Genomic DNA, 19489 nt, shown 5'->3' with positions numbered 1-19489 from the left:
GGGGACTAAATCAACATTTATAGGTATAAATATTTAATTATCACCCCTAACTCTTTGTACATCCATTGACAAAAAAGTCAGACACCTGTATTAAACCTAATTTTGATTTAGCTCTATAATAGTTTGATTCTTGATGACCGTGATAGTGCTGAGGGGACAACAACAGAGCATAAAGGATAGACCTCCAAATTATTGTGCTATGTTCATAGTTTACATAGAGGAAAGTTGATTCAACCACTGCACAGAGACTTTGAAGTGCTCTACAAGAGAAGAAGTACATCACTAAAAAGAGATATTAAAATAGCTACTTGAGATAAATGGAACCTTGATTATAGTCAACAGTCACTGAACTTTAGATGAAAAATTACCAACTGGGCAAAAGTGTGTGAAGGATACTGGATGGAGTTCAAGCAGAAGCCTCATCAAATATATGAAGGAAGTAAAATATTACTTTTCTAATAGCTATCTATAGAAAATATTTTAGATTGTGGCTTACCTTTTTTCTTTTTTTTTTTTTTTTTTTTTTTTTTTTTTTTTTTTAATTTATTTATTTTTTTTTTTTGGTGGTTTTTTTTTAATTTTTTTTTATTTTTTTTTTTTATTTTTTTTTTAATCAGTCTAAATCAAAATATTATTTCTCTTGTATTTGCTCAAAGTAGACTGAGCTCTTCTGGAGTAGGATGGTTAAAGATAACCAGAAATCTAACAGCAATTCTATAACAAAAAATGCCTGCTCAGACTAAACATTTCCTTGCAGTTTTGCTCGATCAGAAAAGACCACAAAGGAATTTTGTAATCATCTGATCAAAAATTTTCACTAACAGAGGGCAGGCAACATCCAGACAAATTGAAGAATTTAAGTGACTTTGACAAGAGCTAATTTCTATAATCCATAATAAATTAAATTAATTACATAATAATTCTTCAACATTTTATGAAGACCTGTATAAGTCATGCCAGTATTTTCCCTGGCACTAATGTCAGAATGACAGATTTTCTTATTTATTATTTTTAAATCCTACCATGGCATCATCTAGCTTGATGCTTTTTCTTCTAGTGCTCTGAGACTCATTAAAAATCAACATTAATTCTTACAAGAGTTTATGGCCTAAAACAGCTAAGACAAAAATATTTATTTCTAGAATATGTTATTTAAGGTCCTTCTTAAGTATTGATAGAGTGGTACTTCAAAATCATCCTAAACATCATGCTAAGGCATCTAGTTTTGCTCCAAGTATAGAACAGAAATTTGAATTGAATAATCTTTTTTATGTCACTACTAACAAGTAAATAATTTCAGTTTGGACCAGAAGATACTCTATGTTCGCAATACATTTTCAGAAACTTTCTTTTCCTCACCTCTGATGACTACAGATTTTTCTTTTGCCCTTTTTACTTTCTCCATCACTTCTTTTCCAATTTCTACACTTGTGATTTATTGTATTTACCATCCATTTTTCCTTTCTCTCCTTTATTATAAATTTAAGACAGAGAGGATTGACTTTCCTTCTAAATGAGATTAGCTGTTTATAACCTATTTGGTCTTTTTCTGTTCTGGGATTTGGGTTTTTAAACCATCTGCCAAGTGCACTTTGAAATTTCTTTGTTCTCTCTCACCTCTTTCTGTTTGATTTTTTTCCTCCCAGCCCATTTTACAAGCTCATTCACCTTTATGAAACTAAGTTCCTAAAAGAAGTATGTTACAGTTTGTTATTTAAACAGATAAATGCAGATATTTTATATGCATTTGCTAAATACAATTTTTCTCTTTATTCCCGTATGTCTGTGTGGATCATCATAATGCTAATAATATATAGATTAAAGACCAGCTGTAATGCAAATGTTATTATTTTTATAGACTCATAACATGGATGAAGTGTATTAGTGCTATTCTTGTCATAAGTGAGACCCACAGAGGCAGAATATTCAGATGGAAGATCTGTTAATATCTTCATCCATGGGATTGGAGTAGCAGTTTATGTTCCAGTCTCCGGTTTATTTGCAGAAAAAGATGAACAGATGTTGAGGGTTTTTGTTTTGTTCAGGGATAGTGATTCAAGATCTTGGTTTAGCCTGTGTTTATCAGTGACAATTTTGTAAGAACACATCTCAGTACATTGTACTATTTTATAAAGGTTATTTTCATTATATTTTATAGTTTGTTTAACTATTTTCCAATTTTGCTTCACATTATTATTTTGTGTTCTCTCCTTTGATGTTAGTGACCTTTCTTTCTTCTACTTGGCTTATCCATCTCTTCCCAGTTAAAAAACATTTCCTTCAGAAATAAAAAGAGCAATAAGCTGTTGCTTAAGCAAATTCAGTGTGTCATGGAAAAAGATGACCAAACCGTGAAGAGTGAATGCCTTAATTTTCCAGTTTATAAATTAAAGATCTTTTGGTCCTATCTAACTCCCTTTTTATGGCCATGTGCTTAAAATATTATTTATTTGCAACTTGTATTTTGTCCCCTTGAACTTACTGGTGTGCAACATGTCACTGAGCTGAAACTTCACACAGTTAATTTGTGATGCCATAACTTAAAATTTTTAACATTATTCTACAAACTGCAAAGAGAGTAGAAGTGAACATGATCTACTTTTATAAGAGCAATCCTGTAGTACTTATATGTTCTGGAGTTATGGGAGGTAACATTTAGTGTTATCCTCTTAGCAATGCTCCAGATTATGTCTGTTTGTATTCACTTTTGCGTCAAATGATGCTATGAACACATCTAGTTTTTCATGTAGACATGAGCATGTTTAATAGTTTAAAAATCTATAATTCACTGTTTTTGAAATGCTATGTCACTTTTCAAATTCTTTCCTATCACTTGGCACAAAGGACCTTTAAAGCAAGCTTTACTACTCCCTCCCATGAAATTTTGATTCCTGTAAAATTTGAAGTTGCTATTTTACTTATACCATGGTTTCTTATCCCAGTAATCCATACTTTTCTACATCCCTAAATTTTAATTTTTTTCTTGCAAAAAAAAGAGAAATACCATTAGTATATGTACTGAAATGAAAAAGAAGCCTCTTAAAATATTCACCAATGCAGATACAATACAGTGACAGTGGTTTCACATTCTTTAGACCAGGCGAGTTAATACTGGAAACTATTCTGGAGACAAGGAAAAGTAGCGCAGCTGGATTAAATGTTTTCTGAAAAAAACTTGATTGTTTTTCCATGTATTATGGGCTTAGCTTTTAGAGAGACCTTCTGTAACAATGAAAAGAATTATATAAGACAAAAAAATTGTTCATTTCCCCGAAACAACAAAATTTCTATAACAATTGCTGTATACTTCTGATGCACTCCATTTCTAGATGTGTTAGGCTAAGACTTGTTGTTTCACATGTGTACTGTTTCAATTTATTATTATTTTCAAACCAAAAGCCAGAATCTTTTTCTTTCCATTTTTTAACCAAGAAAACAGACATTATGGTGTTCTAAATTTCAAAATGGAAGGAAATCACAATCTGACACAGGTTATTGAGAGCCAAGATCATGACAATTAATTGAATGTTTGGTGTAAGTCAGACTCAAATTATATAAAAGTAACACAGAACTCAGAAAAGATGGTCATTATGAGCTGATGAGAAGAATTAATATTGCTTTGAAAAAAAGATGGGATTAATCTGAATATTCTGGATTCCTTTTGAAGGGTCAAAGTTACATTGTACCTTTTAGGCAACATTTTTGTATGCAAATATTGGTACTTATCACAGAATACTCTGAGCTGGATGATTGGATCCTGGCCCTGCACAGGATACCCCAGGACTCACACCATGTGCCTGAGAGCAGTGTCCAAACACTTCTTGGACTCTGAGGCCTCGTTCTGTGACACTTGCCTGGGGAGACTGTGCTCCTTAATAAACTGCATTGGTTTACCCCTAAACAGGATATTACTTTATCCTTTGATTTCTCAGTTAATTATGATTTGATATTCACACAATCTGGGCTAAGATGGGAGATCCAGGACAGGGTCAGAATACAGACTGTACGTTGTTTCTCCTCTGCCAGAAATGATTTAGTACCCTGATGAATACCACAGATCCTAAATGGAAAGTGTAGACACACATCAATGGAATGGGCCTTTTCAACATAAGTATTTAGGTGTCTCTTTTGAAGGAAGCAGTCAGTACTTGGAATCCATCAACATGCTAAGAGCTGAAAACAAGCCAAGAAATGCTAACTATAAGCATAAAATATGTCACAGGGTGTCTGTCAATCTTCTATACTTACACACTTGTTAAAAGACTAGAATTTCTACTGTGCAGAAAACTTTGATATCTGGGATTTCTTTACTTTTTCGGCCAAGTAGGAGAATAGAATTTGGAAAATTTATATAAAAAATGAAATTATCAAGTGTCTTGATGTTAATGCACCTAAACAGCAGTGCAACATAATGTCTTAAAGTTGCAATTTTCATAATTTCTGTATCTCAATCATGACAAACAAAAGGTGTGGTTATGTTATAATTAATATTATGAAAGTATTATTACATACCTTACAAGAAATTGTGAAATGTATTTTTCTAAGATAACGCTGCTGAAGCAAAGTATGCTAAACTTTATGAACAATTTCAAAATGATTGAAACTAAATGATGTAAAACTTCTCTGTGAAATATAGTTTTGATTTTATCACATTCCTAAGTAGCCATTCCACTCTAAAAACATTTCCTGAAAAATTAGTTTAGGCTTTTTTGGTTTGGTTTGGTTTTGATTCGATGTTTTTCAAGAAAAATATTTTTTCTTACTGTCCCATCACCTGCATTAGTATGTTTTTTGGTATTCACATGCATGTCACCTACATTTCTCTATTTATTCCTTTGAAATTTAATCTGAGAAGATACTGAAAAAGCCTTCATCTTTTTAATGTCTTCTGATACAGCCTATTTATTATAAAATAGTAAAAAAATGTGACGTTATAATCAGTCTGTGTTGCCTCCGTAATTTGTCCCTTAGAGATACATTAAAATATGTTAATTAATGCATTTAACTAAGTAAGGATGATAAATTCCTAATCTCACCCTTTTTACTGCTGTCTTGGTGATGCACAGATATGTTTCCATTTTGCTTTAAAATACTTGTTTCAGCTAGGAATGCCCCTTAAAGTTGTACAAAGAGCATTGTAAGGTTCCTTGAACACACACATAGCTGATAAGCATGACTTAAAGCTCCACAGGAATCAATTGTGCAGCTACATTTTTGCATATTAATTATTGCTTGAAGGTGCAAGCATTTAAAAATGAACAGAACTATAAGACATGCAGATTCTAGACAGATGTTTATAGTACCAGATATAGTTTGTTTATGTCAATGGGATTAAATGCATTATAATTTTTTTTTTCAGGTGAGGGAAAATTATCAGCTAGTTCAAAAGTTATGCAGAAGCCAAGATAAATGTAATTATTCTGTGAACGTTTAACATTTTGCTATGACAGCTAATTGCTGTATTTCCAAAAAAGCTGATTATGGCACAGGACTGCCTCAGGTAAGATACATACAGATGTGTTATATCCTGTGGAACAGGTTCCTTCATCTGGTTGAATAAGGCCTTATTCTTAAAGTCATTCCCCAAATATGAGTTCAATTGTGAGCACATGGTCAGCAAAGCCAATCACAGCATCTGGCAGTGCTTTGCCTCTCTCACCTCACTGTTTGTAGATACTGTAGGCCCTGACCTTAAAATGACACCAGGTATTCCAGATCTACTGATTTAATGCAAAAAACCCAACCAACTGGGCAAAATATATGTCCTATACACAGTATTATGTAAAGTTTGCCAGTCTTCTGAAGCTGGCACAGGAAATAGAATGTACATCTGCCTTCAGTCCTGCCCAGTTCTTCCTAGTTCATTGTGAACATGCACTTTCATATGAATGGTAACATTTTGCATAGAGATAAATAGAAAACATAATATTTATTCTGCTTCTACTGTCCTTATATCTGGTATTTAAAAAGTGGAAACATTCTGTATCCTTGAATACAGCGACGTTTAAAAGGACAGCAACACCCAATGTAATTTATCTTATTTATTAAATAACACAAGCACGACTTCAGTCTGGCTTAAAGGTTAACAGGAAATAATAATCTAAACATAAATATTTAAACATAAATATTTAAACATAAATATTTAGCTTCCACATGGATAGCTCATTTAATTAAGTAATATTTTAAGTTCTGCATGTATTAACATTTCAGAACTCAGAATCAAAGAGGGATATGTTGATTTTGATAACTCTTTTTGTGCACCTGGTCAAGAACATTTTTTTTTAACTTGAATTAATTTTTCAGGAATTTTTTGTTTCAAATTTTTTTTGTTGTTTTTTTAGTTATCATTGTCAGGTTAGAATATTTTAATTAATTTAGTTTTGGGATATCTTCCTTTGTATTTTAAACAGGAGCAAAAACTGAAAGAATGGGAAATTATTTGAACGAGAGATGCTGAGTTTCCACCAGCTTAACTGTATCTTTTCTCTAAATATAATTGAAGAAGAATGTGTTTTTTCATGCTCTGAGTATTTAATGTACAAAATTAAAATCGAAAATGATATTTTGAGGGGTAATTTTGTATTTTTTTTGTGGTTTGGCATAATTTTTTGGTTTTGCTACAAATGCAATCCTTACAATTCCTTGCTTATTTTAATAAGCCATGCATTACAATGCATCAACCATTCCTCCTGCTAGGAAAATTATTTTTAAAACTTTAGTAATTAAAAAGTGTACCATCCGAGAAGAACAGAAAGAACAATAACACAGGCATTAATGAAAACACTTCCTCTAACTGACATTCTGGTTATTGCTGTCTTAAATGCCAAAATCTGATAGTACACTTTTGTAATTCCTTATATAATGAAATGCTTAAGAAATATTCTACAGCCATTGGACCATCATTAACAGCTATGAAATTGGGTGTCCCATGGGGTTTTTTTCCAATTTAAAGAGGGTTAAATTGCTAATTTACATATTAATTAACATTCATTCTAAAGAACACCAAATGTAATTCCATAGCATCTAGTATTTAACAATTTAGCTTATCAAGACACTAAATTTAAAAGAAGCTCTGCATTACTTGCAAGAATTTTTTTTTGAGGGCTAATGATGATAGGAATCTCATTATTCTAAGTAACATGCAATTTAAAAAGGATGAATACTGCCAATTTATTTACTTTATCAGTGAGTAATAAGAAAGCAGCAAAACATTGGCAGGGCAGCAAGTTTAACAGTTCTTTATAAAGCTCACTGATCTGCACAGACTGGTAAGTTTAAAATAAAGAATCGTTTCTGGTGACATTTCTTCAGAACGTGTTGCCTCGAGTCACTCCTAATCACCAGAGTGTGCTCAGTGGTATTTGATAATGCTGCTTCTGCTGCTCTGGAGCTACTCTGGTACATGCACTTGCTCTGGTGTGCAGTTGAAGCATCTCTGTGTAGCAGACCTATAATTACAAGCCTCCTCTCATTTAAGAAAATACTGCATGAGATTATAAAGCCAGCATTCATTTTAAGAAAATTTCAAACTGGGAAAATAGATGTTGTTAATACAGTGAAAACACAGGATTATGGTGTTGTTTATGTCTTGCTTTTGTGCATAAGTTGTACACTATTCTTTTACTTAAATGTTGATGTCATCCTGTTTTGCTTTATGTTACCCCTATTTGCATTAGTTTCTGTGATGTGACACAACCTGATTGTCTGTTCCCCTGAACTGCTACTTCAGCATTTCAAAATTGCTGGTTTGCAGGTGCTCAGAAGCACAGCAGCTGTGATGTAAACATGTTTTCTGAAAGGCAGGATTTCACTGTGTCTAAATAACAGAAAGAAACATTCAGGACAAGAAAATATTAGTCTTATAATATCTAGCAGTAGTAAAAGATGAAAATGTATATGAAAAAATTATTATGCATTCCATTCTTTGCTTTTTTTTTCCAGACCCTAGCCATTTTTTCTGTTGTGTACATCCTTTGTATTATTTTCAATACAACACTGTGTGCCAATACAATAGCTATGGTACTCTCTTTAACAGAATTAGAGTTGTGAAATGTGGCCTATTCACTCCATTCCTCATCTCTAAATGCAATGACTTAGACATTGGTGGCACTAAGTGGCTGACATTGAGAGTTTCCTGCTGTGCTTTATCCTGGCATTTCTCCTCATTTACTGATTATTTCTCCTGGTCCTTCCTCTTGTAACTCTTTCTTCTCCCTTGTCTTCTAATTTCTGAGTGATAATTCCACACCTTGCTGTTCTTGCAGTTTCTGTCCACACTTATTTCCATAATTGCTTCCCAAAACCACTTGTTCTCCTTCTGTTTCCCCCTCATTTCACATCATCAGTTCTTTCGCAGGCAGCAGCTGCATCCCATGCACAAAACAGATTAAATTCCAAAGTACTGAGTTAGGGATGTTTCCTCAGTGAAAACATGCAAACTGAGATTAAAGATTACATTAAAAGGCAGATACATAAAAGTATCACATTAGGGTGTCCCAACAGTATTGATTCTGAAGCCTTCTCACTTCTTTATTCTTAACTTTGCAAATACAATGTATGTTTACTATCACTTGCTAAAGTTTGTGATCCATAAACAAGATTTCAGCCCAGTAACTGGGAGCAATGGAAAGCTTGTTCTTAAAATACAAAGTGTTTGTAAACCTTAATCATCACAATCAGTTTTGTATCTAACAAATCAGTACCATTGGGGCAATCTAGTTTGTAATCAAAACTAATTTAGATACAAGAGGGATGAATAAAATGGGTTAATTCACAGGAACAAATTCTGAAAGAGTGAGAAAAACTTTTAAATTTAATTACAGAAAAGGCAGTGTGATAAAAACATAACTATTCAGCAAGAAACTCTCAAAAACTTGCTCTTTGAGAACAGTTACAGTCAGAGTGGAAGTAATTTTTGGAAATATGAACAAGAATATACACTGAAAATCAGTGTATGATGAACAGCTAAGAAAGTGTGAAGCTATAACCAAAATTAGAGAATGTAATAAATGGCATAGGAATAAGTAGCAATAAGAAAATTTCTAGTTTCACAATGAGCAAGAAAAAGGTGTGTCTTTAAGGCAAAAAGACACTAAAATGATAGGATAGACTATAGAAATTAATTGTTTGCTTTTAGCTTTGGTCTTCATATAAAAAGAAACTAGACTGGACTAGAAACATCAAGAGTATGGTTTTTCCAAGGGAAGAGAAAGATGTGCTTAGAAAGATAGAACACAGAAAATTGAATTGCTATTTGTATTGTAGATTAATGAATAAATAAATTAACAGTTGAGAATTCTAAAGCATCCATACCCATAAATTCAAAAGAAAAAAAAAATGTTGCAAAGAAGCAGACGTGTCTGACAAATGTTATACTGGAAGAGGTGATTATTCTAAATAGTATAGTGGAGAAAGTAAAAATATAAACTGGTAATAGAGTTGTCTAAGGTTATAAATAAGCAGGCATTTCACTGAAATTAAAAAATACTTTGTGGGAAAAAATCTGTGAAACTGTTGACTATATTGAATCATAATGTCAATATTTTGATCTATGTGTCAAAATCATTCAATCTGACTAAAGATATGTATGGTAAATATTATTGAGATGGAACATATAAATAGTAATAACTTTCATCTCTATCACCCCTCCCTTGTAAAACATATAAGCAGCCTTCATTTTAGTTATTTAAATATTTTAATTTTTGAGGGGGCTGCTTATAGGGCTACCTTCTAGAAAGTTCACAGTTTTCATGGCAGCCTAATTTTAAACTCTATAAATTTCACACATAACAATTTGTGTATGTGATAGTTGCTTTGGAGCATAGAAATCCACTGGCAGTTAAAGAGGACAGTACGACATATGCAAAATTCTTGCATTACTTTAAGTCTGCTTATAAACCAGCTGTTTGAGGGAATCTAACATCATATTACTGTTTCTCTAGTTTGACTTCTTTTTTTTAATCTTACTAGGGATGTGAGGAATGTGAAAGTTTTGTTCCAAGTATGCATGTATTTCTTGACAAGCATCAAGCCAAGGAGATTTTTTGTGTGTTACAGGAGCAGAATCCTGGTGACTGCAAACAGCACCACTTGCTAACTGAAAGCAAGAAATCATGAGGTCTTTTAGCACACAGGTTGTTTCCTGAGGACACCACAGCGTACAGACCCCATGTGCAAAACTTGGCCCTACAAAGTCATGGGCAGTGTCCTGCTTTTGGAGGCTCAGCTTTGTAAAGGCCAAAGTCTTGATGCAGAGGCTCAGGAGCAGGGGCTACAGGGAGGGACCTTGGCCCTGCCCACATGGGAGCACCAGAGGAACAGTGGGTCCACCTGGGCTTCAAGGGAAAAAAGCAGAGACTACACAAGCATAGTAGGGGACCTTCATGCTGGTGTAGTTCTCTCTGTGATTAGTGTGTTCTTACAGATAAATATGTATTCTTTTGTGCCAAGAAGGTTTCTTAGTACGCTTGCCTAATTTCCAATACCCTAAGGTGAAAGTCCTCAGATATTTGCCAAACCAGTTTTTTTTCCTCCAAATGAAAATTGTTTGGATAATACAGGTTTACCTTGGCACCAAAAGACAAGACTTACTTTTCCTCCAATAAACATGGAGATGCTGGAAAAAACATCCTCAAGACAAAATAACAAGATCTCAGCATTTACACTCATTCCTGGAGCTTTCTCTGCGTTAACTTATCAGTGCATTTTCTGGGTGGTAGCAGCAATGCTAGCTAAAATGTAAGCATATTTGCTAGCTTTGATGTTTAACAGGAGCTAAATCTCTGCCTGAATTAGAGTTTAAATCCACAAGCACCATAAAGGCTTAACAGTAAGTGCCAACAGCTGTACACACTAAATCAGGCTCTCATGCCAAAAATATTACCAAATGCTAGTATGCATGGATGTTAATACTAAAATTCAGGTATGTGCATGTAAACTAGAGTAGCCTGAAACTTCTGTTTGTTTACATAGTACTTTATGCTTCAAGGACACTAAAATTTATGTTGTGAGGTGCTTTTTCTAGGTTTTTTTGTCAGTTTGTGTATTTTTTTATCATATGAGAGAATGTGATGCATTTAACTGAATGGTTAAATTTTGACAACAAACCTAAAGACTTGCTTTGTCATCAGAAACCCCAAGATGGCAATACAGTCTTGTTTTTCTTTGCTGCTTATATTTGTTATTATTATTATTATCATCATAATTATTATATTGCAGTACATGGAACAGATTTTTGATTTTCTCATTTGCTGACATCTAAAAGTCTTGCTGATTGCTAAGGATTATTTATACAAAAAATTGAAAACTCCAGCTACTTTGATGTTAACTGAGTGAATGAACACCATGCATTAACTGGAGTTATTAAAAGATTCCATTTAATAATGTCAACCAAATAGACATCTCTGCTCAAGTTCGGCTTAATTTTAAAGGCGCACACAACATGGTTAAAAAGAACTACACTTATATACCATTTCCAGTTTAGCCTACCCCCACATATATTACATTTCCAGGTAGCAGCCTATCTTGGTTATCTATATCCTGATCACTTTTGAATGAATTCACACCAAGACCTTTGTGCTTTTCAGTGTTCAGACACCTTCAGCAGAGCCAAGGCACTCCGTTCTGATGCAGTTGATTTTGCTGCAGAGAATGCAGTGAGCGAGGGAGAGCAAGTGTCCTTCACCTTGATGCTTGAGGAGAGAAACTGCAGATTTATCAAATGGGCCACTCCCCATGACTGCTGCCTTCGACTTTGTAAATTCTTAGGAAAAAAACAGAAAGGAAGAAAGCTGTGATTTCAAGTGGGTTAGCTGGTATGTAGTGGGCCAATGAGATTTGTATGCACAGGGCTTTACAGTGATGAAAGATTAGATTCCCCCAGGGAAGTCACTCACACTCCTGCCCTAGCCTTGTTAAGTGTCAGGCTTAACAACAGAGGGCTCAGGTAAAGCTATGTGGGAGTGCAAACTTCCAATCAGACAGATTTTCTGTGTTCACTTTATCCAGACCTGCACTGAGAGAAATTAATTTCCAATGGCAGGTAATATCAATGAAAAATCCTTGCAGTGTGTCAGGAAAGATGTTGAGACTAATGCTGACAAGATAACCAAAGGAATAAGAAGTGCCTAATAGTGAGACAATGTTACTCAAAAATAGATAAATAATATTTGAACTTTCCAGGGTCATTATAGTTAGAAGGTAATGAAGATGTAGGCATTGATCTTTGATGATCTGTCAAAATTTTATGCATATATATGTACATATACATCATAGTTTTATGTCTATAAGTTTGAAGATATGTAGCAATCAGAGAGAGAGACAAAGTGTGTCTGCCTATACTTTTGAATTATGCTTGAGAATAATCTAACACAGAAAGACAGCAGAAAGACCATTTATGCAAACAAGGCCAGATTGTCATCAGAACATTTTGCAGCCTCTGAGGACAGGGAGGGCTGGTATGCCAACTGCTAAGCCCAGGACTCAGCACTTCCTGCTATAACAACTGGTTGAAATCATCTAGAAGAAAATGGATTGCAAAATTAATATATTATGAAACCATAATATTTGGAGATTAAAGCCACAGTTCTCTGAATAAAATCTGTTTTCTCTGGAAGACAAACAAAAGAGTTATGATTAAGCACTCAGAGCAATATCCTTTTTTCTGCCTTTCTATCTTCTCTAAACATCATTTCCACTTTAATACAAATTTTGAAGTAGTAACATTTAAATGGAAAATCACACGAAAATCACATACTGTATTGTTACTGAGATGCAAAGGGTGTCTCATTTTAATTTACTCTCCATTAGAAGGATGATGTTTAGAACATATCCATGCAGATTACTAAATTTACCCTCAAATCACTGCTGGAAAACAGAAAACAAACCTTCAGAGGAAGAAGCTCTTGTGGGTGGCTAATGTCCCTCCCAGAATAAACATTTTGGAACTAAGCTAACTAAACCCACAGGAATCCATAAATTAACCTTTTTCTTTTTCTTTTTTTTTTTTTTTTTTTTTTTTTTTTTTTTTTTTTTTAAGATTACATTGATAAAAGCATGATGAATAGAGGCTTTTCTGTGGCTGAATATAAAAGTCAGAGAAAAGGGTACACCGACACTATTTCTAGAGGCAAACTAATGCTTTTCCCAGACTTGGCTGACTGAGTAATAAGGGAGGGAGGAGAAGAGACTGAATTACCCTGTCACATCAGGAGGGTAGCTAGCTCATCCTGCACTGAGCTTCTGAACTACATCTGAAAGGGCAGGATGGGGTGAGCTTGCACTGCCAGTTGGCATTCTGTATGTGTCATACATTTCTGTTCAGACTCTTAGTTTCCAGCACTATGTCTGGCAGCTTTTAAAACAGTAAATTTATCTGAAAATTAAGAAGAGTTTTATTGCTTAAACAAGCCCTTTTATAACAGAAACCTGCCAAAAGCTCCCCTGCCCGACAACCCAACCATATTTGGTGCATGAAGCAGGCTGCTTGGTTTAGCATAAACTGCTTTTTGCAGGGCGAGTGTGTGAAGAGGAAAGAGCACAAATGGCTCCATTTGAGTTCAGATGCATTTCTGATGACTTAAAAAAACAGCTGAAGGGTGAAAAAAATTTATGTGCAGCAAATGGGGATTTGTAGGGATTAGAGTCACAGGTTTAGAATCTCCAAAAGCATTTGTTTTATATTATTATAAAATTTTTGTATGGATTAATTAATGGAATGGTAATGAGAGGAATTGCTTTTGATTTAAATGCATGTCTGGCTTGGGACTGATGGGACAAAAGAGTTCCATTATTTCCCATGGGTATTCAAGACTGGGGTGCTTGAATTCAGCAGGATGGTTGAGCATTTGATGAGTGGGCAGACCTTAGGCAGTTTTTTAATGAAGTGCTGTGATAGATGCACACAGAAAATTCCAGGGTGATTTAAATCCTCTGTGATGCTGCAGAAGACAATAAAATTGCTCGCAGGGAGAGCAAAGAGTTTTGCCTTTAGCATTGCTCATTTTGTTCAACATTATTATTTCTAATCCTCTGTCAGAAATACCTGCAATTTCTAATGGTTTCACATATTTTTGATGTATCTTTTGACCCCTGTGAACCCACAAGTGTGATCACACAGAGGACAACTAATTCCCTGGCAACTTGGATGCACGCAATACTGAGCACTTAAATGCAAGCACTAGCAGAAATACAGGAGAAAAAGATCCATCGATGGAATCCAGTTATGTGTGCTTAACATGCCAGGTCAGCAGACGCGATTCCTCACTTCAGGGGTTCAGAATTGTTCACTCTTGGACTTTGCAAACTATTTTCTTTAAATTCTGAAGTGTTTATATGAATAACTTGCATTTTCCTTCCATATTGCCAACTGAAATATGGATTTTGCTAAAATTGGAGGAAAATTGGGATGCAGGAAATAAAGTTAATAGGCACATATGGTTAGAATATACCTACCACATAGAAATGTGATACAACTGCTACCAAAAAAGTGATAAAAAATTAGTATTTATTATCTTTTTCCAGGAATCCAACATCTCATTAGGGATTATTTTGTATCATGTTCTGCATGCAAGGCAAAATGTATTTCAGCTGAGAAACATTATGAGATATAGATTTTTAACTCTAGAAACAGATGCATTAAAAAAAAAAACCAACAAATTCTTTTCTGCCCTTGAAACAGCACAACCAGCTTGAAACAACATGCTCGTATGCCTTCTGATAAAAGCATGAAGAATAGAGGCCTTTCTGTGACTGGGAGGGTCAAAAGAGGAGTCTGGTCATTTCCCCTGCCTGTGGTTTTTAAGTAATTCCTCAGTTAAATATATCAAATTAAGTGACGACATCGGTATTAAGCATGTATCTAAAACTACAGCTGGAGGTCTTTCAGTCAGAATAGCTTGAAAGAAATTGTGATAAAAATGAATATTTTCCATTTTATTTTAATGGAAAGTGGAATGTTGAAGTTGAAAACATCAAATGATGAATTGTCTTCTACTTGGGTGAATTTAGAAACCTCCCACAATAAATGAGGAGGGAAGAGACATTGTTGTAACATGCAAGACATTTATCAGGTTTACCTGCTTGTGAGCGTGGTCATAAGAATTGATGTGGTTGTCAAATTCCTGGTGTTTGTGGTACTGCTTGTCACATAGTTCACAGTAGAAGTTGGCCTTCACATCCTCCAGGGCCTTAGCTGCAGCTCTCTCCTTCTCAGCGTAGTCCTGCAAAGGCAAGCAAAGGGAGGCACTTCAGCTGAGACCAGGAACTCCTGCTTCAGCAGCTCTTTTTATCAGCCACGTTACAAGCACTGGACAGCTGGAACACCAGACTCCATCCCAAATATGCTAAGGAGCTTTTGGTCTTAAACGGGATTCAATAAAGGAGTTGTGTTTCTTGGGGAATTGTTCTTACTACTCATTGTAGATTCTACAGTAAGAAAAGTAGAGAGGAATGAGGTGCAGAGGAATTCTATCAGGATACTGCCTAGATCCTGGGCAGGAAAGCTGAGCAGTGAAGGACAAGTAAGCCCCCAGCACTAGCCTGTTAACTCTGACATCGGCCCCAGATTGCCCCACTATCTGCCTGCTCTTTCAGGTACTATTGCTCACAAGAAATAAACTGGTTTAATCTGATACTATGGCAGATTTTCTTTTGTGTTCCGCTTTCTGACTTCTCTGAAATATTCACTGGGGCCAGGCAGCAGATTGCTATGGCTGGCTGAGATTTCCCTGGAGCAGAGTCACCTCTGCAAGAGCCTTTTCTGTTCTTCCCTGTCCTTCCCAACATCGGCTTGAAGGGACACACCATCCAGCCTAACCAAACTGAAAGTAACTCGCCTGTCTGACACAGGCCACAGCCACTGAGGAGAGCACTAGCTCATGTCCAGGCTGATGAAAACACAGCTGAAAACTGTGAAAACACAATTAGTTCCTATATAGTTGCCTTCCATATCTCCCCAGTGACACAAGTGAGTGCTGTGGAGAGTCAAATACTTCAATTTAATACAAAATACTAGGTAAAAAGAGAAAATTTCAAACATATAAGCCTAAAGTTACTGCGCTCAAATTAATACACTTAAATAAAGGGCCTGACATGCAAAATTGGCAGCAGCCTTTGTCAATGTTATTTCTTTTAGAAATCCTTCATTATACTGCTATTATTATGACACTTCCTCAAATATTTTGCATTTAAGCGCAAACTTCTGATATGGAAAACAAGAACAAAAAAGTTGGTAGAGGATATTAATTTTATATTCATATTGACAAGCTGGTATTTCTTGAGTGTATGTAATATATTGCCAGGGATTGCAGTAATTCATCATTTCCTGTATCATTTTATTCTCCTAAAGAAATGAGTACTTTCTGCTGCCAGGCTTTCCCTGCTATGCAGTCAGTGCTGTCTGGTGTCCACATGCTTTCACCACTCTTTACGTGACAAACTCAGAGTACACAAAAGCCAGGACACGCTGCACACCTGGGACAGCCTGCTCTTAGCACATCACACTGCCCAGCACAGCACCAGGGACCACAGCAGGGTGAAGGCTGGTGTTTGGGTATGGCAGGTTTACATGAACCTGCATTTTGAGCCTTTCAAAGGGGGAAGGACTTTCTTTAATGAGTGACATGATTCAAACTGGGACTACACCCTCAATTGGTGTGAGTAGGTCGTTTTTCCACCCCAGTTTTAGAGGCTTCCTTTGCTGGTGAGATTAACTACATCCAAACTTGGCTGTCTAGAGGTTGGGTGTATGTGTAGGACAGTATCCTAAGCTTCTTCTGTAAGAAACAGAAAAATGCTAGACACTGCCAAATGGTTATTAATCCCATCTATTTCAAAAACCCCATTTTAGGATGAGATTAAATTCTCCAGAGGTTCTATCTCTCTCTGACCACTGCAAGGCTCTAAATTACTAACCTGGCCAATATCCTTAATTCTTAGATTGCTGAACTCAAAGATAATAAATTCTATATTGTATTTCTTTAGATTCAATTCTAAATCTCCCTATGAAACTTGCATGAACTGACCTACTTGAAGACAGGAGCTCAAAGGGGAACACTGTGCCCAGAATTTTGATCTTGCATCTTATAGATGATACCAATGACATGCCTGTTCCTCCCAGGGGATGGAAATAAATCTCTTTCCTGCAAGCATATATCTCAGGTGGGTCAGTATACTATAGTACACTCAGAAAACAAGTAAGCTGAGCTAACATTTCTCCACTCGAGAGGCCGTTCAATTATGGTAGTTAATCCTTGATTGTATCAGGGAGAAATATTCTCACAACCAAATAGTTAAATAGCTTTCATTAGTTATTTAAATTTACAGAGCCCATTAAAAAGTGATACTTTTCAGCTTATGCTTCAGACCCATTGTTTTGCTAGCATTAATTATTCACCAGGCCTTTGATATAATTAAAATGCATAAATTAGAATGTGGATGCAATAGTATTAATTATGCAGAGATGTCTTCCCTGAAAGTCAAGTGTTGGAGGCAACATATTTTTATTCTAAACTGCTAAAAATGTAAGTTTTGCACTCACTGGAAGCCAGCCAAAGCATAATTGTTTTGCAGGAGGAGTTGTGGTTTTTTTGTTGTTGTTGTTGGGGTTTTTTTGTTTTGTTTTGTTTCTGGTTTTGTTTTTGGTTTTTTTTTTTTTTTTTTGTTTTGTTTTGTTTTGTTTTTTTTTTTGCTTGGTCTGAACTGTCAATTAAATGTTTACAACCTGCTCCATCTTTCCTTCTGCTGAAGGGGACGCCTAATTGTTTGGGGTGAGTGCACCACACTACTGTCTGTAAAGCACAACTGAAACTGCTGCTCATGAGCATTCCAAACTGCCAACTTTATCTTTCTCAGCAGAAATTAATACATTTCTCTTCACATAAAGATGTTTTAAAAGAGCAACAAGGCAGCTCCCAGGTGCATCCTAAGATAATCACAACTACCTCCATTGCCTTATTGCTTAATTATGCTTGTCTACCATGGCAAAATATATGACTTCCTGCTTGCTTATTGATCAGATGCAGAGAAATTGAATGCCACGTCACATACTTTAGAAAGGTCATGGATTTTTCTTTCCCTACAAAGACATATGAACTTCTAGCACTACTGTAAATTGTGCATAGTCAAATGAATTTTCACATACTCCTAATATCATCTCACTGAGATTGTATAGACTCATGGTCAATTCTGGCATGACAAATGTGATCGTGTGAAAGAAAATCTTTGGAATTACACCTGCAGAAAGTATATGTGATCATGAAGACCTGATCACACAAATGCAGACACAGGAGGCATGAAAGATGCACCAACACATTTTGAACTGTGGATCATCAATGGCAAGGAATATATGAGCACCAGTCTCATAAACTTTATTCTGGATCATACCCTCCTTAGTAATGGCACATGGCCTGGGTAGACACATGAATAAGACAATATAAGTTATCAGTTCTATCTTTGAGTCACAGACAACAGTGACTCCATCTTTGGAGGTAAGAACTCCTGAAATTGTGGATTAACCAACTTCTGTGGTGCTGGATGCAGACAGTGTAGTGTATAAAGATAAACAAGTGCAGAATATGTCTCTGAATGCATTTTTTCTAGAAGCCTGCAAAACGGTTCCGTATTATAGATTGTAATTGCATTCACATCAATTTGACCCACAGAGACACATAACTGTAATAATTGTTTACATATTGGATTAATTAAAAAAAATACTTCTGGAGCATGTTAGGCTAGAAGTGCTTTCACTTAGCAGCTACTTTGCAGTATGATTCGTATTGTGAAGATGCAATTAATGGTAGCTGACATTTCATTTTCTAATATAGGGAAAATCAATGAAAAATCCCATGTAACTGAGTTTTCTTGAATGTTGCCACTGACATTTAGTCAATTAGAAATCATTTATTAAATCCAGAGTCTGTAATAGATGTTTAATAGACTGCATGGCCACTAAAGGATGCTGACCTAGACAAAACAATACCCCATTTCTTGTCTCAGTAACTGATAGTAAATATATCTGCTTTGTTCAAATGGACTAAGGTGAAAAGTAGGTCACTTGATACAATAAAACTTGCAGAGGCAATTTTCTACAAACCCATGGATTTCTATAAATATAGTGGAGTGAATGCATGCTGCTTGTAATAGAATATGAGAAAAATATAGCATCATTAGCCTGCTTTTGATTACCTATTTCTAAATTGGAATGCAAAATTAGTGACAGAACAGGTAACTCCCATTAATGCAGAGCTCAGTAAGTGACAGACTGCTCCCTCTTCAGGAACATAAGCAATCAGAGTTTGGTAACTTAAATATAACTGTGAGCCAGATTAGATATGAATGCAAGTTTTAAATACTCATGCAACTACTCAAGTGCCTCTTGGGGGTTCTCAGGCTAGAGGTTAAAGGAGAAATAGGACAAATATAAGCACATGAATTAGCTACAGATTACAGTCTCCATCTAAGACTTTTAAACATTTTCATTAGTGATTTAGAT

The 19489-nt window shown here is 35.3% G+C and overlaps 1 protein-coding gene across 1 annotated transcript in view; it reads right to left on the bottom strand.

Moving 5' to 3' along the window:
* ZNF804B (zinc finger protein 804B) overlaps nucleotides 1-19489 on the bottom strand; it is a gene marked incomplete at its 5' end in the record, with an annotated part of 225290 nt that overhangs the window by 13262 nt on the left and 192539 nt on the right. Inside the window, one exon of the mRNA XM_083869659.1 lies at nucleotides 15075-15218. Coding sequence (XP_083725785.1) covers nucleotides 15075-15218 — 144 coding nt within the window. The remainder of the gene's footprint in view (nucleotides 1-15074; nucleotides 15219-19489) is intronic.

This window comes from Zosterops lateralis, assembly GCF_965231275.1.
Source record: "Zosterops lateralis genome assembly, chromosome: 1".
In the NCBI taxonomy this organism is placed as follows: domain Eukaryota; kingdom Metazoa; phylum Chordata; class Aves; order Passeriformes; family Zosteropidae; genus Zosterops; species Zosterops lateralis.
The sequence above is the reverse complement of the archived record's forward strand: the minus strand, read 5'-3'. Positions and strand labels throughout refer to the sequence as shown.